Genomic DNA, 21,986 nt, shown 5'->3' with positions numbered 1-21,986 from the left:
TCGTCCTATTCTCGAGCACGCCAGTTTACTAAAGCGTTGCGATTGGCATAGGCCATCATTAGACGATGAAAGCGATTACCAGTTTGACTAACCGAGCTTACCTCAATAATTTGGTAAGTAGCCGCTATACCCGAGGCTGTTGTACCTGACTTGTTTGTACAATTATTGTGTATATACGTATGTTTTATATTTCGTTTAGTTTTAATAAATGTTTCGACTTCGCCAGAAACCGTCGGCAAACTACGCGTGTCAAATTATTCTACCCTAAGAAGATTCTCGATACGAGGTTCTTCACACCACTATTATTAAAACGCTATCAATCTTCTCAGTATCCAGTATAAAAACGTTCTCGTTTCGGCAATGGCACTGGTAGTACCTGTTGGTCCTTATAAGTTCACCACAAATTTGCTTGTCACTGTTGTCAGTTACACTTGGTAGCATCAAGACTCCAGCATCTCAGAATCGTTTTCTCGCCATGAAACGGGAAAAAGAGACGAGACAAGAAATGAACAGGAAAAATATCAAGGCAATAGAGAAAACTGTCCCAGAGTAAAATTATCACGGAGTTACAGTTAGAGGACAAGGATTGGAGGAGCGAATTGTGGGTTTGAAATCAACTTCTCTTGGAAGTCTTGGTTGAAATTTGCAAGGTGACCGTATGGTTGAGAACAGCCAAATTGGCGCAGTGAGTTACGAGGTTGGAGTCCCAGCAAGCTGTAGCAAGAATCCTGCAATGCCTCGCATCGGCGGCGACGCGACAGATTTTGCTAGTAAAAAATTCCTTTCTCAAAATTAAAAGTAAGGATCATTTGTTAGTGTCGTTGTTTCCATTACAATTTACAATTTTTTAAAAATTTTTTTTACAATTTACAATTTTTTACAATTTGAATTGTAAGTTTCCAATTATGTCCGGACTCAAAACTCAAATTCATAGTAATGTTTTCCTTCCAGAAGCTGCTCGTGTGCGACACCTATAAGTATGTGATCACTTAAGTCGTTCTCCACAGCACCGATTCAATGAGTTCCATAGCTGTCTTTTTCTTAGTCAGGGTGACCAGAGTCCAGACTGTCTCGCAGAACTCGAGGTGCGTTTTGACGTGCGCCACGAACAACATCTTCCTTCTCCCGGCTTCTGAAAAATCATGGCCTATTGGAGTTCAACCGCTAAGCAGAAAAAGTTGATGGAAGTAAGAGAAAGAAATCTTGAATTTTCATGTTGAAAAAATTTCCGAGCATTGCCGTATAACATTTCACGTCAATGTGCGAGTCCTTAAATATGAATGCATTATCATTATATGGGTTTGAAGCCATTCGCTAAATTTGCCTTCAACGCCGTCCGACAAGCTCTCTAAATTTCAGGAAAAGGTTGTGTGAATAACGAGATAATTTAAACCAAAAATTAAATGGGATCATTATCAATTATTTTTCACACGCATGCTGCATTTTTAAATACTTTGGTTCCAGTATTATCGTCGAGGTAAATTAATTAAAGGGAACATTGCTGCATGTCGCGGGATAACCTCATCCGCCGCGGTACGCGTCTGCGCGAGAGAAAATTTTGCATCACGCCTTCAGTTCGGCATCCGTGCCGACTCCGTAGCCCTCCTTAGCTGCACTGCAGGTTTGGCTGCCGTGGAGTGAGGGTCGCTGGCGCGTCTGTCCCGTGTGTGTAGGTCACTGGTAGCTGTGCCAGCTGACGCTGTGTTTATGCTTCTAGGGCGACAACAGATTTTAATACCAAGCTGTGATGTGTCAATTCATTGTTTAATTTCAATTTAACATATAAAGTCACACATAATTTAATTTAATAATGTTTTTTTTTTGCTCAAGTCTGTAGAGTAAAACATTTATAAATTTGCAATCATCATTAAAAAATTTCACACATATAATTTTTCACAGATTTTGAAGACACAGTTCACGAGCAAGTGCTTTCACCGAGGAGCCAAATGTAGGAGAGGCAACAGATGCCGCAATATTCGTCCATAAATTATAAACACTGCAGCTTACAGCCGTAACCGATTTTTACTTGCAAGTGAATAACAAGGACAAATTGATTGAAAATTTAGCGTTAAATAGTGGATTATTTGAAAAATATCAAAGAAATAAACGTTGGAAAGAACTGTGACGTCCTAATCTTCCATACTACCCTAAAAACACGAAGGTATGTCTATATTCTAGTTTATTGATAATAAATAGATTAAAATAACATAGTTTACATTTCCACAGAAAAAAAAACAGATTGATGTGAAACTTATTTATCTTACAGGGAAGTGATTGATCATTTTTTTAGCTTCGAACTTCATCAAGCCGCCGTATTGCCGAAGCCAGCGGCACTCAAAATCAAATCTGCCTATCGTTCGGAGCGACAAAATACAAGTACGCAAAAAATAATCGAGAAGTGGCCAGTGATCGTCAGTTATTAGATGAAATGTCATGACCATTTAATTCTCTATGTTGAATATTGCATATATTCTATCTTCATACATGAGGTGTCATATACATACCTAGTGTCATTAGGTGTCATATTATCGCGCACTAAACAAGAGTCCCGAACCTGTTCCTAGAAGACGCTGGCATAAACGAAAGTCGTGCTTTTTCTAATGATCAACTCGTCTCCTTTACTGGTCAACTTTCTCCCTCATAATACTTCTTGTCGTCTCGCTGGTCTCGTGAAAACTTTCTTCGAAAATTGATAATTTCTGCCTCATGGATTGCAATTTGAGGTAATTACGGATATACTATACGTATGGACCAAAATATGAAAAATTAAATTTGTATGCACATGGCAACAGGTTCGAAAAAAAACATAATCAGAATATTACAATGCTCATTGTAGGTGCAGATTCTTGTAATGTTCTTTAATTGTCTCCTAGAGATCTGAGAGGACTTTCTAATAACAATTTACTATAATCCAACTGTAAAACTGTAAAAAAGATTATATTCTAAACATTAGATTTTATTAGGTCGAATTTTTTAAACTAAAAAAAGTTTATAGGGAACACGAGAACCCTATTGAAGGAAAAATATAACTCAGTACTCACTGCAGTGAGTGACAGAGAGCGCATTTTCTCGTCGACGAAAACTTGAGGTCACGGACAGACAGACGGACGGACGGACACGGCGAGCACAATAGTGCATTTTTTCCATAAATGAGAAAATGCGCTAAAAATGAAGTAATCATTCAATCCTGTTTCTCAATAGTTTCGTTGTCCTGAACCCTGCTCAGACAGCTGCCATTTCTTTTGAGATGAAATTCATTTACAAGGAAAACTTGGTTCTTTTGCACTCCGTACGCGCCGGTGTTATATAGCAGGCAATGTTGACGTTGCTTTGATAATATCTGAGAATTTAAAATATTTTCGTCTCAGAAAAAGTCTGAAACTTGATTAAGGAATGTCACGTAACTAAAAATGCTCTTTGATATATGTTTAACAAAAATGAACCTAGTCAACATTTTTGAACATTTTTTCCTCGTTAAATTAATTTTATAAACATTAGAAATTGATTAGAACTTCGAATAGAGAAATTGTTACACCGGTTTTCAGTGCCTTGAGATTTTAACACAACAATTTATGTGTCATATCGAGTTAATATTCCCGTATGTAAAGTGATGTAAACGTTCGAAACGTCCTGAATATTCCAGTGCCGAGCATCGAAAGGACTCTTCTATGTAAAAAGTATTTTAAATCTTTTGAATCTACATGCATGGTAGCTCGTATACATGGTAACTACCATACATGCATGATGATGCATGGTAGCTCAGATAGTTACGGTCGGTCATCAGCGAGATGAATGAAGCTGAGGAGTGTTGACGGTATGACTAAGGTGAATATATGAACACGAATGAATTAATAATAGTAAGTGGACATGAACAGAAATAGGTTACGAATTTGACTAATCAGGCCTAATCAAGGATTAGGGCAAGATGAACGAAACTGTTGAGGTTGGCGGTAAAATTAATGGGAATGTGAATGCATGGAGCGAGCAAAATTAATGTGACTTTTTAGGGTGAGTGTGAAATTAATGGCACCGTGAAGGGTTAATGAGAATGAAAGGGCCATGAACAGTACAGGCAATGTTTGATGGGACTGTAAAGATTAAAGGTCTTCTCATTTTAAGAAGCCGCATTAAACACTTGCCCTTGTTTCATCAGGTCCGAGGGTAGGGGCGTGGTTAATGAAGCTTGAGTATAAATGGTCATCTAATGAGATCATTACTAAATTATTCCCATCTAGTAATCACAGTTCTTCCGATTGCGTCATTGTGAAAATGTGTAGATTAAATTATAAAACAAATTATAGTAAAAGATAGTAAGAGACACTACAATGAAAGTTAATGGTGGTTTGGCGGGAAGGAATGAACTGAATGAAAGTCAATATGCATTCTCAATATCTAAATGCCATGACCGCAGGCAAAAGTACTTATCTCCAGCAAGCGCATCGGAACATCACTTTCTTCATGCTGGCTTTCCAGCACCGGGGCGTAGACCTGTCGACTCGCTTTGCCCCTCGGGACGCAGTGAGAGCGGACGCTGCCGATCGCAACCTCAAATGTATCCATGGACTTCGCTAGACCAGAGGCATTATTATCGAAAATAATAACGAGTTTGTAACTCTGTCGGCCAATCACTGACAGCTTTTTAAGCTAAATTAATCCATAACCGACGTGAAACCGGCCGCTACGTTTACCTAGAAAGCTATATGCACTTGAGCGAGTTTTAATAGTATACGGTGCCTGATGTACATATAGGGGTATGTGGTGCAGGCTGGGCTGATGCTGGGCCCCGGATGATTTATGCTCTATTTTTTTCAATGAAACAGCTGTGGTAGCTTGCAGAGACTTGTCAGTGATGATGAAGGACTGAAAGTGTAGGTATATGCTGGGCTTTCCAGGTTTTTAGGTCATGCTTTCCGAATTGCTTTGTTTATCAGTTAATATTTTACCCCTCTGGAATTCCACACTGATTGTGGTGAAATATATGACATTACATTCAGTACATATATTAGACAGGTATCCGATTTACATGCAATCAGAAAAATGATTGAATCATATAGTCTAAATTTGACACATTTTACCCGCAGCACGAGCAGAGAGCGAACGAAGCGCTGATTCGCCCTTTTGCCGGGCCAAACTGGGTCAGGATGAATCACACAAAGGGGAAAAGTTCACCGCTATTTGAACAAAGTCTCACTCATTTCTATGAGTGTGGCATAGCGTCATTACAATTGTGGATGTCAACAGACATTCTGTGTTTTGACGAATGGCTGAAGTTGTGCATAGGTATTCCATTTGTACGTGGGCACTCCGCTTCCGAAATCAATAAACTCAAATTTTAAACTTCATAATATTTTTTCAACATAATAATATATTTTCCTATTTTGAGGTACGCTAACAGTGAAATATTGCAGCATCTTTCGTGTCTCTGATTGATTCTGAATAAGGTTGTCATGACTCAAAAACAATCATTAGAATTCATTTACATTCAATTCAGCTGAATATCTGCGCTGATTTTGCTTGTATATTATGAAATAAAAACATAACTCAGTACTCACTGCAGTGAGTGACCGAGAGCGCATTTTCTCGTCGACGAAAATGTGAAGTCACGGACGGACGGACAGACGGACGGACAGACAGACGGACGGACATGACGAGCACAATAGGGCATTTCTTCCATAAATGAGAAAATACGCTAAAAACAAATTACTGTGGACATGCCTAGATATATTTAATCAATTGCAAGGCAGCAAATTATATGCTCCCATTGAACTTGTCACGCATGACGACGAGCACGAGAGTGCCGCAAAATTATGAAGCACGACGCGTGTCTAACTTGCAGCTCCGCCCTCTCGTTATTTCATCTTTACTCACGAACTATACGGCAAGCGTTGCCGACTTGCCTGCGCCGTGAACGTAGGGATAAGAGAAACTGCGAGGTGATGCTGGGATAAGATTCTGCCATCAAGATAAAAATGCATGAATAAATGAAGAAATTCATTAATTGTACAGAATATTTGGAAATAGGGTGCAGTGGGACATGAAGGACAAGTTGAATGAAACACGGCAAACATTCTGCATTTCACAAGGTAGTATTTAAGTACAGTTTATGGAAGTAATAGAACACAGGTTAACGCACATTGGTAATACACACTAGCACATTGGTTAACGCGACAGAGAGAAAGAAAGAGAGGTGTTGTGCAGATTAATATACACGACTGTGAAATAATTAACGAATATTATGGTATATCCACCTGACCAGATGTAAAACATGCTCTTACGCGCTTGACATTGTATAAAAAATATTTCACGCCAATTTGTAGCCTGTGGGCAAAAAATGCTATGGAATATTTTCCAATAAATCATCGAAGATCGTTTTTCATTCAACAAGCGAAAGATTCTCTTTAAGTTTAAAAACAAGTTTTTAATCAGTAGACTGACGAGTTAACTGAAGACACAAAATGAGATCAGTTGTACAATTAAAGTTCGTTACAGTGCACGCCACATCGCGCCTAGCACGCTAATCAGGAAACAGGTGGAACACCTCAGCGATACCGGCCTGCTTTCCCTTTAAGGGAGAACAGGTTAATAAGGCTGCAAAAACAGGTTAATGAAGCTGCTTGAAACAGGTCAATTAAGGCGTGGACATGAGGCTGCTTGGAACAGGTTAATGAGGCTACTTGAAACTGATCAAGGCTAGGTATTGCTGCTCGAAACCGGTTAATTAAGTCTACTGTGAACATGTCCGTGAGGATACGTGAAACGGGACAAGGCGAGGTCATTAGCCTGCTAGGAACAATTGTTAATAAGGCTACTTGAAACAGGTTAAGGCGGGGAAAAGAGCCTGCTCGGGTCGAGTTAATGAGTCTACTTGAAACAAATCGAGGCGGGGATTAAATGCTCCTCGAAACCTGTTAATTAAATTAAGTCTACTATGAACATGAAAGTAAGGCTACTGAAATAGGTTAAAGTGGGAGCATAAGGCTGCTAAGGATAGGATAACGTCCGCAGCAGTAACTGCACAAGAGTTTACTGTTGTCTGGCTACTGTTGCCTTTGCATAGTCATCGAGTCGTAAAATTTATAAAAAAACGACGCTCTTCTGTAATTTAGGCGGAATTTTGGAAACATTATAATCTCTAAAGTAAGAAGTTCAATACACGAAAAGAAAGTAAAAATGCCGGCGTGGAACAAACAGATTAAAGTTCAAGTACTTTTAATATTTTGGATACCATTTATTTAATATTTTTATCATTTAAATCCTTCTATGTGGATTCATATCCGAGAATTTTCTATTTCTTCTAAATCTGATAACTCCCTGCATTGGAAAAAGTCGGTAAGAGGAGCAAAAAATATTAATTGTCTCTTACAAAATAAACTAAAATGATAAAATCTCTGCACAGTAACGTCCGCAATTACTTTCTCCTTGACTTTCGCAAGAAAGTTCTATATTAGAGCTGGTAATGAGCGAAGAATGAACATTCTAAAATAGTCGTAATCAAATTCGAGTGACGAGCGAGCAATAAAAGTTACGAAAATATCTCCTGAGGATCTCATGAAAGGGAATAGTAAAAAATTGTTACTTTTTGTCCCCTTTGTAACGATACAGGAATCAACACACATCTTCGATTATTAGATATTTTTTAGAACATATTATTAAAATGAGGCTCTAAATTCAAGATACATTACCTACAGTATATGTTACATATTGTGGTTTATACCTCTTATATATTCACCTATGCTCTTTCACGAACGCTTCGTCAAAACCAGTTCTGTTTTTTGTCCTGAAAACAAAAATTCAAAGTTTGTTTTTCTCGGTCTCAACGATCAAAAAGTTGGCCCGCGTGCCGCCTCGCCAGAACGGATATGATTTCTAAGCGAGAACTGAGCACTTTCTTACGTGCATTTTATGGCCCACACGCCAATTCTGCAGAACTATAAAATACTTTTAAGTTAGCTCCGACTTGTAATTGTTTTTCCCTTCTTTTTCATTCGTATTCATTAATTATTCAATGTTTTCTCGATAACAAAATAGAAATTGTTTGCTGTCCTTCAATCAGCACGAGGAAATTTCAATCTCAAACTGCCGGTTAATTATATATATTGATGGAAATTTTTTGTCTGAAACTTCCGGTTTAGTGCATTTATTGATGGAATTTTCACATTATTTTCCAGATGTCGAGCCGACCTACAAGTGCCGTGTTCTTGATGACTCTCCTGGCCTGCGCTGTCACGGTCGTGTCGTCCAGGGAAGCAGCCACGACATCAGCTGGGAGACCAAGCGTCGTGGGGGATGAAAATGAAAGTTTGTACCCGCGTCGCTTCAACCAAAAAAGCGGAGAGTTGATTATAGACGCGAGCGCTGCTTCTGAAGACGATAGCGCGAGATCTGATACTCCGAATTATTTGAATGTCACCAAAAAATCATACTTTCGCAGAGAAGTTTCGAGACATGATAAGAACAATCCAATAAATCCCATTAAGAATAGCAACTATTTTTCCTCAAAGGACGAGAAAATACCAAAAGAAATTACAGTTTCGCATTCACAAGTTCCTCGTCATCAACCTACTGCGCTATCCAAGTCTCCAGTGCAGAACGTGAAAGCAGTTCGGGTTTCAAACTCTTCAAAGAAAATTCTGAGGATAAGACGACGGCCGAGGCTGTTGAAAAACAACCCTCAAAACTCAGATCAGAACGACCAAATTACTCAGGAATTCATGAAATCTCCAAATGCTGACGATGTTCACAATGTAGAGCCTCGTAAAAGAAGGCGAATCAAAAAGACAAAATCAGGCTCAAGAAATCCACGACTTGTCGAACCCAGTGACGAAGACATCACACACACGCGTGTTGCTCCCACTCGCGTGGGTCGGAGAAGAAAATTGCGGAAAAATTCATTGTTACGACAGTTCAAAAATTCAAATCGACATTCATCGCCTGATGGTAGCCAGGAACGAAAATTAAAAATGTTTAATTACCGAGTACCCTGCTTTGCTAACGGAAACGACCAACTGGCGGTTGGGACGGCGACGACATTGAAAGCTAGACAAAGATACAATTACCCTGTCAGGCCAGATGCTCTCTACCCATCTCGGGAAGTCAACTCAGAGCGCCTGATTACCGAATCAGTGATAACACAAACCAATCCTAAGGACACTCAAATAAAATATAATATTGCTCGAAATGTGCTGTCGTCAAATCTCGAAGGAACACAGGACGAAATTCAAATCGGAGAAGACCCAATCCGCGAACAAGTGAATAGCGGGTTCCAGGGAGGACCGAAAATTCATTTGCGGACAGTCGAGCAAGTTCAAGGAAGTGACCCTAGAACACCCGTTTACTATCCAAAATCCTTCAGAAAAATGCGAGCTTCTGCAGGAGGAAGATTAAAAACAAGAAAAAGAAACTATGATCCTAAACCTAATGATCACAGAAACGATCTTAAGCTATCAGAAGTAAAGAACAACACCGTCGGAAATCATTTGTCTGACGACGTCGAAACCAAGTTCCAAGAACCGAACGATACAGAGGATGAGGAAGCGTCGGTTCAACCTCCGCTTCCAAAACGTGCTAAGAAAATGATTGATCACGTGAGACAACATTCGCCGAGAAGTGCTGATCGAGCTCCTATATTTCAAGACAAGAGAACTCACCCTCTGGAGATCCAATACTATGACGCCCTTGAAGACGAGATTAGAAAATCTTCATTCCTAACAGAATCTGTGAGATTAGTTTCATCAGATACTTTCAGAGATCTCGTGAAGTCAAACAGGACAAAGAAAGTATCTACAGATAAGCAAGTTAAAAGTGAACAAAAGCTACCAATCTTGGTTAAAAATAATTTAAAGCCTAATAAGCCAGAAATTCATATCTTACAAAGTCAGAATATTGTCTTTGAGAATCCTTTCTCTGACGAAGTATCTAAGACAACCACATCAGATACGAATGAAAAATCCTTTAATGAAGCCAAGAAGTGGCAAGACTACTATATGAACTTGAGAAATCAAGCGAAACATGTGGGTGGCGACGACAGTTTAAAAGCACAAGATGATTATCACAGTTTCGGCAATCCTTCAGTTTCCAAAGACTACTACCACAATTGGGACAGTATACCGAGATATCGTCTTCAACCTTCCACCAAAACGAACCCGAATTTATTAGCAGATCCTGAGCTTGACGCAAAAAATCCTCCAAGTCGAACGAATTCTGAAAATAATCTAAATTCTAACTTTCAGATACAAACTGTGTTTTCTGATCCAAGTTCTAACGAAGATCATCAAGGACAAGGACCCATTACTAGCGTGCCTATCCATTTTGTTCGAGTGCATCAAGCGCAGCATGGAAAACTCAACGAGGTTGACCACGAACATAGATTGCATGGTGTATACCGAAGCCCCGGCAGAAGAAACGAAGGAAATTATGCTGGAAATGTAAGAGATTCAAATTATCCCGAAAAAATTAATGTTAATGTAAATAGCTTGGACAATACTAAGAAAAATCCTATACATTTTGATAAATACGTCAAGTTAACACATTCATCCCGTGATAGAAGTAGAATATATCACGATTATCCAGATTTATTTTATGAATATTTAACAGCCAGTGTTTATGGTGACAATAAGTCCCATGAGATTGGAAGCACACATGCAATCACATCCCCGCTGAGAGTAAAAAACCCCAACATTATTCGCCCGACGACGAAAACGATACCTTTAGCTCCAATGCCTTCGATAGATGAACTGTATAACTTCAAGGAAAACGACAGACCTGCTCCAGATTCTGCACGAAGATATCACGGCCAGGAATGGCAACATGACAGAGATGCCCTTTATCCGTGGAGATATGAACGCCTGCAGAATTATTTACCTACTCGCCCAATTCATCAAGGTCGCGTCAAAAGCATAGTCATTGATCTCTCAGAACCGCAAATGTTTCCTCAGAAGGCCACCGGTTCAGAGGCTCAACGCGACACTAAATTTGCTTTAAGTAAAGCAGATGTTCCTGATGTTACCCAGCGTACCTCCGTGTTCGACTCGTCTGTAACGTCAATACAAATTCCAAACGTATCGACGGAGTCGAAACTTATTTCGAATGTTCTGGCGCGGAGTAATATCTTCAAATCCATGGCTAGTTCACGAAACGCAAATAGCGGGACGAAAAAATCACCGGAAAGCTACAGATTAGGAAACAGATTATACTTCAATAGCGGTAATGCACATCGGCAAGAGGAAAGGAATGTCCTTCGCAATTATGAGCGGGACATTGATCGGTCGCAAGATTGGACACCGATCCCCTCGCCTTACTTTGAGTCACCGGATTCTTCTCTCTACCAGGACTCCATCATCTTCCCTTCAATGCCATTTACACAAACTTGAGTTCCCTTTCAATAAATCCGCTACCGTCAATGACATATGAGTTGCCACTCGGTAGATAGAGCACTTGACTCACCGCTCGATCCTCAATAAAAACCATATAATACTGGTCAATACTACGACTTATGAGGTTTGATTATCACTTAATAACTGCCAAAGTGTTCTTATTTCGCTAGGGAGTTATGTTTCATTTTTGCCAATAAAATAGATCGTTGCTATTGAAGGCCGGCGACGAGAGTGCTGTGGCGACTTTAAGTGACATTGGTGTTAGTCTATTCTCCGCAGAAATGCTCCCCGAGCTTTATAATATCAAATATAGCCATATAGGTGTAGTGGAAGGTATGTTGTTTCAAGGTCACTGTTAATGCACTATAATCTTCAAGAACATTCAGGGTTTCCAGGGTAAAGTACATAACTCATTACATTCATTTCTTCACTTATGTGGTCTATATAGCTTACTCGTTACTCATATGCTGCAGTTATATCGCATTGTATCTTGTTCACAACGTTAGCCATTTATAAAGAAGCGTTGTATTTTGGCTGATATGTGTCGAAAATATCAGTCTCAGTCGCCAGAGTGATGCGTGATGGTAGTGAGTGTTTTGGGCATAACACTATGGTTTAAAGACACTTACATTTAAGGGTAGAGGAACACCTCAGAGCATTAAAAGAATTTAATTGTACTCACTGTGAAGATAAAACACTTTTATTAAAATTAAATAAAAAATAATATATGATCAATTTCCTCTTTTACCATTAATCTTGATGAGTAGAGTTGACCATTGATACCAGGAACTTTTATCCCAACTTTTTAACGAATATTATTAGTTTGCGTTAACAAAAAATTATTTCGTTACAAATTTATGTTTGCTTCAACGGTGTGTGTTAATGAAAACATTCCATGCAACATCCCATACATTATTTTATGAATAAAATGTAATTTAGACCAGCACCAGATTGAAAGCCGTCGTTCTCACTCTCAGACTAGCCTATGAACGAATACTCTCAGTCTACCATCGGCCTACCATCTCTCTACCATCAGCTTCCCATCTGTCTACCCTCAGCTTACCATCTGTCTACCTTCTGTCTACGCTTAGCCTTCCTTTTGTCTACTTCTACCAAGGCTTTAGGTACGAATGACATTGGAAACGGAAAACTTATCCGGAGACAAATTTTTTTTCAAAGTTCAAAAGTTCTTCCTCAGACAAAGAAAAGACAATGAATGGTGAGCTTGGATGAGCAATAATGAGCTTCCATCGCTCATTTTATACATTCTTCCTACTTACTAGAATTAAACAGGAATGTGTTTCGAAGAAAGACACTTCATCATCGTTCTATCTTATAATTGAAAATACACTTAAAAGTAACGTGTTTCTTGGTTACCTTCGTCGCAACATTGCCACGTCATGGAAGATCAAAATAACTTACGAGTTACGACATACATTTCACTACATACATGCTTTTTTCCCACGGGTATTAGATTATAGTTAGCCAACTGAAATGAAATTCTCGTGTATAATGAATGATGTATGAAATTAAACATTGAAAGTAATTGACTCCGCAGTTCATGTTGCCATTAAATTAATGCAGCGGGGCGAGGCTGAAATATTGACAAGCGTACATGCTACAGTGAACATCAGAATTTTGACTGTTAATGTGGTATAGAATGAACCTTGAATGATGCTCTATTAAAGTGCATGCTATAATTTGTAAACTAACAGAAAATAATTTATTCCATAAAATTTGAGTGTATTCTTAAATTTAAAGCGCTGAGAATTTAAATATAATAATCTCAGATTAGATAACAGCTCTGATTTTCTGACAAATAGTTTTGTTCTCAAAGACTTCGTAGTGCAGAAAGTATTGTTATATAATTAAAACGTCCCTGGGAGACATTAGAGCGCATATAGCTGGAAAATTTCAGATTATGTGAATATTATTTGGAATCCGGAAATAGTAACTACTTGAAAGTGAAATATGCAAAAGAAAGCAAAGAAAATAACCGAGAACAGCACGATTAAAATATGGTTACTGCTTTGGCAATGCAAACCAATTTCAATTCGAACATAAATTTCATCGCTCGTAATTCTATACACAGAATTATTAGCAACACTTAAACAAACATGAGCGCCCAAGAGGTTTCATCTCGTGCTACCAGTTAATAGTCACTACATAAACCACAGATGCTGAAACATTCACTTTCTTAGCCATCAACAAACATTGACGAACAGAATTTTAAAAATATGAGATATATGTCAATTTTCGAGGTGACGATTTTTTAGGAGTCTGAGTTGAGGATAAGCAATCATTTTTGAATGTAAAGCCATCTGGAGCCCGTCGTGGGCGGGTAGAATTCATGTTTTAAACATGTTGCGCATAAATTTCTTCGGAATACCACAATTCTAATTATATTTAAATGTAATTCGATTGTAATTTAAACTAAAATTAGTCATCGTGTTCGAGGGATTAGCGCGAATCAAATACCAAGGGGCCAGTACGAAAATCTTCAGGTCATGAATGGTCCGCCATTGTAGAATAAATTGACCATAAACATAGTTCAGCTACTGGTGACTGGTAAAATAAAGAGAATTTCTAATTTATTCTTGAAAACCTTTTTTATATAAACTCATAGCAAACAAGTGAATGATACCTACTTTATATTGTCATTGTATTAAAAACGGCTTAATCAAAGGAAAGCTGAGATCGCTTAATTAGTTTTCGGAAAAGCACATAATTTCTTGGCCGATACAAAAATAGAAAAGTCCTCATTTGTCCCTTATGGATGAAGAAATTCTTAGCTTGAACAGAAATAAAGTTGTAGCCAATAATACATGGCTTTCAGGTTTGAATATTGTATTAATAATTTTAATAAACACTGCAAATGTGCGGATGCCACAATGCAGATCTATGAAAAAACCGGTTGCGTGGTTTTCAAAAGACCCAAAACCGTAGGCTAAACCTTTACTGACCTCAACTATTCACTTCGCATTAAAGACTGGTTCATGACACAATTTTTCCCAACCTCCGCATTAAAGTCCTTGATTTTTTCCGCAACATCGGAAGATACCTCGGTGCTGACGACAGCGTCCGAGTTCCGCGTTTTCTGAGAACATGGCGTCGAGAAGCTGATTTTGCATCACTTGAGGAGCGACAGAAACTCTTCCCTGGTGCGCTGGTCGTTCCGGAACTCCCCCAACATTGTGGACGTCGTGGTCTTCGAGTTGACTTTCTGGATGCCACGCATGACCATGCACATGTGCCTGTAGGAAACTTCAGGTCATCACTCAAAGAACTGAATGTCGCCTGATGAATTTCCTGCCACGTCAGGTTGCCTAGCAGATTCTAACGAAGCCTGGGAGCTGTGGTGGTGCATTAGTGAGACTCTCGCATCTAACTACCCGGGTTCGAGTCTCACTCAGGACAGTTCTTCCGGGAAGTCAAGCTCATGGACAACTCAGCCATTCATTCAAAATGAAAATGAGTACCTGACTTGTGCAGGGTGTTGTGTAATGCAAAAAATGGTTCTGGCGGATCAGGGAGTCAGTAATGGTCGTGGAACTACCAGTGGCATTAGTGTCCTGTAAAACTTACCTAACGCCCTCCACGTGCCCTCCACCCCGCCTACGTGACTCACGTGCCCTCCACCCCGCCTACGTGACTCACGTGCCCTCGACCACCACCCCCACGCCGGCAGGTTTGATCGCCTCGACGATGGCGTTAGCGATCTGTTTCGTCAGCCGCTCTTGCACTGAAAAAAAAGTTTGATGTGTACATCAAAGAAACATTATATATATTATTACAAAAGTGTGTCAATTTACTCAGTAAATTTATTCAGTATCAGTAAAATAACTTGCACATCTCGAATGTTCTCCAAAGGATAATACGAAACATTCACTGAAGATCACAAGTTCCAAAGTGCATAAGATCATGCAATTTACGTTACTTTTATTCTTTTATAATAGTACGGTATTGTTTAATAAGTTGTTTAATAGTGACAGATTTAAATGATAATTTGTTTAATAAGATAAAATATAAAACATTTCTTTTCAAAATAATTGACCTTACCTTGCAGCCGACGACTGAACACCTCGACGATCCTGTCCGAGATGGAGACAAATTAGTGACTGCACCAATAAAAAGACAGTAACAACAACATTCAGTGAGAATTCGCGTCTTTTTTAGCAGACGTGCATTTAGAAATGGTTATTTTTGACGGACTAGAGGAGTATTACAGCTACACGCTATAACTAGGTGCAGCTACACAGAGCAACTAGGAGCAGCCACTGTACATGACAGATAGTAACTGTAACTAATTATGGTCTAGTGGCTTCGTGTAGTGGGGTACTAGCTGCTTCAGGGGTCAGTGGCGAGTGGCGGCTACTAACGTGCCCAACTAACGTCCACCTGATTGGCTGGTAATGAAGAACCTTAAGATTCATAAAGTACACAGTTAACAGGTACCTAACTTCGTATAAATTTAAATATCTTATGAAATCAGGTGACTATTTTTTAGCTTCATCATTCTTTAATATAACATTTATCATAGACGGTTATATCAATATCAAGAATTTCCTGTACGTGCATGGCAGGTCCTCTTTACCGTATCCAATAATCCACCCATTCGGTTACTTGCAGTCTTCATGACATTAATTAACAGTCACGTAACCACTAACTAGTAAGCAGGTTAGGAATCCCTAAGTTCCTTCAATAATTTGATAAGTCCATGTTACTCTAACACTTGCTTAGTCACAAATTGTTTACATTCATATTGTCATTGCATTTCAAATCTCATAGAATATTTTTGTCAAGAGAAATCGTCAATATGTAGCGAAATACAGGATGCGTAGTTATTGCTTCATTTTATGAAGCCAGCGAGTTTGTTATTCATTAAAACATATCTTTGTTTGTAGGTAAAACTAAATGCATATTACTGTTGGACTTATAACGATTTTACTAAGTGTTGTATATGTTAGTAACAGTTTGATTAATTCGAAGTACTTTATGTCTAATTTAATTTTAGTGAACTTTTTTACGGTTTTTTTACAGTTATGCCTACACTTCCTAAGCCGACGGTGTTATTATAACAGCCCACGATGGCTGTTAAATTAATCCAGAATAGCCAAAGACTAAAATATTCCAAATAAAATTATTGCAACGAGTATTTAACTACTTTAATTTACCAAGCAATTAACTATTGAGGCTCGTTCTCAAGAAGGGTTGTAATCCACTACTGATTGATTGGTGATGTTCATGAAATCGTGATGGCTTGTACATGAGAAATAAACTTTTATAGAATAATAATTATTTATATAATATTTTTCGCAAAGCCAATCCGTTTGCGCCCTGTAAAGAAAAATACACTAGCGGCTCTAGATGCGATAATACTAGAAGCCAATAATGATTTCGTATGAAAGTTTGGTTGTTGGTAGTGATGTAGGCGACTACTTGTGGCCGCTAGTACTAGAGGTCTTTCGTTGTCCAGTGTACTGTAGATGCACTTCTAGCTTCACTATCTGTTCAGGTCCTGAGTTGGAGCTCTTGGTCTAGTAAAAGCATTCGCTAGCTCAATATTAAATGATGCAGTGATAAGAAGACAGTGCCTTCTTCCTAAAACCCTTCTGATAACCTAAGCCTATTCACTTCTTTTATTGAAACGCAACCTTTAATGGGACACTCGGCATGGTTACTCGAAGTAACTCCAGGCTAAATTTTAAATAATTTGTAATTATGAGATGATAAAATTCATAATATATAGAAAGAGTATTAGACAAATAAGAATTCTTCATTGAATGTAGAAAAGAGGCCTATCAGTCTATAGTCTATACGAAGAACTTTGTACTTGAATGTTATAGTTCAGAGTACCAAGATAGTAGTAGAGAGGCGAGGGTTCGACCCCAGCTCTGTGCGACAGTTTCTGATCAGAATCGGCAAGGAGGCCGGGCAGTTAAGTAGCAAAATTGAAGCAGTGAGTTACGCGTTTGAGACCGCAAAATGCTGTGAATATTCTGCGATGTTAAGAATCGGCGACAGGCCTACGGCCTAATAAATGCTGAAACCGCTATTATATTATATATAGAACTGCGCGAGAGATAAACTTCAGGGCTCACCTGGCATAATTGATCATTGATCTACAGGACTCACAAAGAAAAAAGTTATAGGGCCCACCTGGCGACTTTAGAGAGGCCCAGGACCCGCTTGTTGGGCAGGTACCCGACCGAGACTTTGCCCCAGAAGGGCACGAGGTGATGCTCGCAGATGCTGAACATCTCGATGTCCTTGACGATGACCATGTCGTCGTGATCCTCGTCGAAGATGGCGTCGTTAAGAACTTCTGTAAGTGGGGCCTAGTTAACAATTTCTCGCTGAAAAATTCAGTTTACATGTTTTACATTTGCTATTCATAATTCAGTCTATAGGTATTCAAGATATCTTGAAGATTATATGACTATTGATGGTATCGCATGCATACAGTTAAAAATCACAACCTGCCAGTATACCGTATGCTGAACAACTTAGTTTAATTCTCAGCATTCCCGCGTCAGTGCTACACTGAACTCCACTTATCATCCGCATCAGTGTAGTGAGCTCTATTTCTCTTAGCTCTAAATTGATGGCAATGTTACGTCTTCAAACCATATTTCTCATTTGCACATATATTCATGCGAATCAATATAGTGCAATTACAATTAAAATTTAAGTGCACCTTTTAAATTTTTTCTGGTTTTTAATATCATTCTTCCACAATGTTGTTCTTACGTATTTTTAACTGTGTTCAGAATTTTGGCCTCTACAATAAAATCTTGTTTTCTCTTTTCATTCCTGCACTCCGTCGTACAAACTTCAATAAGAAATATATTTATCGCATCATTTTCGCCTCATTTCGGTGTCTTCATCTCTTTGGTCTCCGCTCTATACTCTTGGTCCCCCTTTTCCCCAAGAAGAGACCCCCACCTGTTGCGGGATCAATATCTCCCCCTGGCTTATATTCCCCAGCCTCTCAGCTTCCACAAGACCACTTATTTTCATTCTCTTCTTCAGCATTTACTGACACGTACAAAAGCAGTGCAGCGACAAATTCTCAATAAATAATACAAACTTATCAACTTTTATATCAGTAAAGGAGCGATTTGTAATCCAGCTTTCATAGCACATTTTATTGAAGATCTAATAATAGACAAAATTAACCTTGTATGGTTTGGTCGTAGCCTTTGGTGAAGAAAAGCATGGCTTTAGCCGCCCTCTCAGGGGTCTTGAGGAGCCCCTGCCTGGTCACGTCTTCGCCCAGGTTGTGGATCACACTTCGGTAGCTCGCGGCCAGCTCTGGGATAAGTTCTTCTCGTGGCAGGGGTGAATGTTCAAGCTCCAGGTCATGGTGGAATGAACACTTTTCGTGACCTGCGAGGGGAAAAAGTGGTAAATAATTAGCAATGATTAATACCTACGTGATTGCCAATGATTACGTAATGACCAATTACTACGAGAGAACCAAAAAGCCGTAACGAACCTGATCGAAAGAAGTCAAAGAAACGCAAAGGGGTGAGCACTATACGTCGTTGAAGAAGGATGCTTTGTATCTAGAGAAAACCTGGCTTTTTATTGAAAAAGTATTTGTTGCTAATAATTAAGTCTTTTTGAGCAAAAAAGTGCCAAAGTTCTGAAAGTAACCATTTTTGTAATCGAAGAAACTGACTGGAAGTAAGAACATGTGCAATCTTCGTTGCGGTTAAAAATGCTTTTTGAAGGAGGAAAACTATTTTTGTGAAAGAGAAATGCTTATGCTGGAAGAAAGGACTTTTATTTTATTGAAGAAAAAATACTTTTTGGAAGGAAAAGTCTTCGTGGTCAAAGACGAAAATTGTTTTAGGGGAAAAAGGGCAATGAAGAGTTTGCGGCAATGAAATTTAGCACTTTTATTGAAAAAAATTCTTGAGGCGAATCACAAACACCTTGTTGTAAATGAAAAATATTTTTTTGTGAAAAACGTACTCCTTGAGATGAACGAATTTCCCATTATAAAAGAAGAGTTTATTGAGTTGAAAGAATAAATTTTACGATAAAATATGAGCCTTTTGTTGTTAAAAGTATTTTGTTGTTGTTGCTGTTTAGTTGGAAATAAAACTTTTTGCGAGAAAGTTCATTCATGATGAAGGAAGAACTCAAGAATCTTTGGTATTAATGAGAACCTCAGAACCCGAGTGACTAAATGAAGTCATCTTGTTTACAATAATATCAGGAATAGAACTAATCCTTGCCATGACGACCACGGAAAAAGTTGCAGGTGAGCAAAATTTTTAATGCGTATATTCAAATGCACAGTTGTGTATTATTTAAAAACACGGAAAACAGTGATCGAAGTTCTACGACGCATTTAAGATGACATTAATGGCTGAGTAAGAATTCCTATTCATATAAATAAAAACTTTCGAAAAGCCATGCTACATACCTGCAATTCCTTTAAGATATGGCGGTGAAAATTTACTAAAATTGCTAAGCTATTCAATATTTAGTTTTTTTTCGTTACTAATTGCAGACTTACTTGTTCGTTCAATATAATAGGACATTTACAAGAAATAAAACTTTACACTTCACTTTCCTCGATGCGAAAACAGCATTCACGGCCGAAATATATTTCATGAAATCAAAAAACCATTCTTCGCCTGTGGTTTTGAGTAGTGATAAGTTTTGAGTTAGCAGTCAAGAATTCTATTTGATTTTACTTGAGCTACCGGCGGATAATGAATTAAATCTTGTGCATCGAGTGCGATCTCAGATCATGACACTTCATAGGATCATAAACAGTCAACGTTTCACTCGTCGCTAATTCCAATTGGAAAAATTGACCCGAAAATTGAAACGCATTAACAAAGATGATAAGAAATTGATTTAGCAGATAACTACCAATCCAGTTCAGAACAATATATTTTGCAATGCATTTGTCCATAAAATACCATATACAAATAGCGAAAAATACCATTTACAACATCAATATACGTTCCTTAATTAAATAGCCGAAATGAGTCTCACCGATGGAAGTGGAGGAGCGACGTCGTCCGAGATCCATCTCGCGTGGAGGCTTAAGCAGCTCTGCGTCAACCTGTTGCTGGACGCCCAGACTACGCTATTTCTGGACCCGCGCTACACTAGCTACTTCTGTATCCCTTTGCACCATTCGTGATTTGGTAAAATCAGATGAACACTAAATATATCCTGAAATGCCAAAATTTGAAGTCAAAGTAATTTTTCATAATTATATACATTTACGATTGTTATAGGCGCTGAAATTACAAAATTTCAATGTATTTTCAATGTTTTCAAAGTGTGGCAGAGAGCCACTGCATTCAGACGTGTCGTTTTGGTGCCTGAGGACGCCAAGAGAGCAGCTTTAGAGCGCCTCTGCCCCGAATACTCATGCTGCCGAGAACTCGGGGTTGTCCTTATAAGGAGTAAGACTAAATTATGTACTCTTTTAGGCCGTGGTGGTAACAGGAACACGAATGCAGAACATTGAGTTTTTGTTTCATTTCTAACAATGATATTGTATTTTGATGCAAATTTATGAATAGAGCCATGGTATATGGTACTCTCTTAGGCTGTGGTGGTAACAGGAACATGAATGCAGAACATTGAGTTCTGGCTTCATTTCCAACAATGATATTGTATTTTGATGCAAATTTGTGAATAGAGCTTCAGTATCTTTAAATATTACGTATAATTACGGACAGTGTGCCTAAGCCCTTAAATTAATTATCATCTTCAAGTTAATATGCACAGGCTGTATGATTATTTATGTAAAATCTTATATATTAAGGCCAAAATATCTTGAACTCGTAAATTTTTTAAAAAGTATTTTAGCTCCAATAGATGAACAAAATATTGTCTACAGGTTCAAGTAAATACACTAAGGGGGCTGAAGGCTCCTTAAAATAGGCCTAGTGCTCACCACATGATCTTATTATAGGTTATAAAACCTTTATAGTTTACTCATTACCTTCTCATGAAATCGAAACAACGGAATGCTTATCACTTCCTCAGAGTATTCAATGGAATGCCACAGCCCACAGTATCAAATAACTGTCGCATAAAACCTTGAATCTCATTTATCAATACCATATATAGTCAAATTAACCTCATCTCTACACAGTTCATTAAAACAACGAAAAAATATCTAACGGGTCTCAAGAGGCTCGATGACGGAAATGGAAATTCCAAGGCATGAAATCCTTTTTTTTATATCCCAAGGATGAAATCCTTACATATTTGGAGACCTTAATTATAAGGATTTTTTATCTTATGCCCAATGCAATGGTGTTCAATATACCTGCCACCCTGGCAACCAGGATCAGCGAATATATCTAAACATTTTACTGATGTTTTCTGAATTGACGCAATTTATAGTTCTTATGTCAACATTTGATTTTTTTACATAAACAGCTCATCTGTGTGGCCCACACTGATAGAAATAATTGGTGCAATTAGCTGTACCCTGCGGCCGAATCCTTGCAGCGCCGAGCGAGAACAAAGAGGTTGGAGGTGCGCATGCCTGCAACAGCTGCACGACGCGTCTGGTCGACCTCAATCTGGAGAACTATTATGCATTTACTTGCAGGTTTCTTGCTTACG

The 21,986-nt window shown here is 38.5% G+C and overlaps 2 protein-coding genes across 2 annotated transcripts; one reads left to right on the top strand and one right to left on the bottom strand.

Moving 5' to 3' along the window:
- The first annotated feature begins 1,876 nt into the window (after positions 1–1,876).
- On the top strand, positions 1,877–12,096 carry LOC108666000. The gene is made up of 2 exons (XM_018152804.2): positions 1,877–2,161; positions 8,169–12,096. The coding sequence occupies exon 2, from the start codon at positions 8,169–8,171 to the stop codon at positions 11,367–11,369; it is 3,201 nt and encodes a 1,066-aa protein (XP_018008293.1). The 5' UTR covers positions 1,877–2,161; the 3' UTR covers positions 11,370–12,096.
- LOC108666001 (GTP cyclohydrolase 1) lies at positions 12,026–20,585 on the bottom strand. Its single transcript, XM_018152805.2, has 6 exons — positions 20,391–20,585; positions 18,552–18,761; positions 17,532–17,697; positions 15,432–15,463; positions 15,030–15,114; positions 12,026–14,626 (listed from the first exon to the last, which is right to left on the bottom strand). The coding sequence occupies exons 1-6, from the start codon at positions 20,425–20,427 to the stop codon at positions 14,503–14,505; spliced, it is 654 nt and encodes a 217-aa protein (XP_018008294.1). The 5' UTR covers positions 20,428–20,585; the 3' UTR covers positions 12,026–14,502.
- Between the last annotated feature and the right edge of the window lie 1,401 nt (positions 20,586–21,986).

Source organism: Hyalella azteca, unplaced genomic scaffold (assembly GCF_000764305.2).
Source record: "Hyalella azteca isolate HAZT.00-mixed unplaced genomic scaffold, Hazt_2.0.2 contig16721, whole genome shotgun sequence".
NCBI lineage: Eukaryota > Metazoa > Arthropoda > Malacostraca > Amphipoda > Hyalellidae > Hyalella > Hyalella azteca.
This window is presented reverse-complemented; position numbering and strand designations above follow the sequence as displayed.

Excerpts from the sequence above, each read along its gene's own strand:
- LOC108666000 (XM_018152804.2), top strand. The coding sequence starts at position 8,169 with ATGTCGAGCCGACCTACAAGTGCCGTGTTCTTGATGACTCTCCTGGCC.
- LOC108666001 (XM_018152805.2), bottom strand. The coding sequence starts at position 20,427 with ATGGATCTCGGACGACGTCGCTCCTCCACTTCCATCG. Across the intron at positions 18,762-20,390 it reads TCGCTCCTCCACTTCCATCG|GTCACGAAAAGTGTTCATTC; the intron begins GTGAGACTCATT and ends TTCCCCTCGCAG. Across the intron at positions 15,115-15,431 it reads GTTCAGTCGTCGGCTGCAAG|TGCAAGAGCGGCTGACGAAA; the intron begins GTAAGGTCAATT and ends CTTTTTTTTCAG.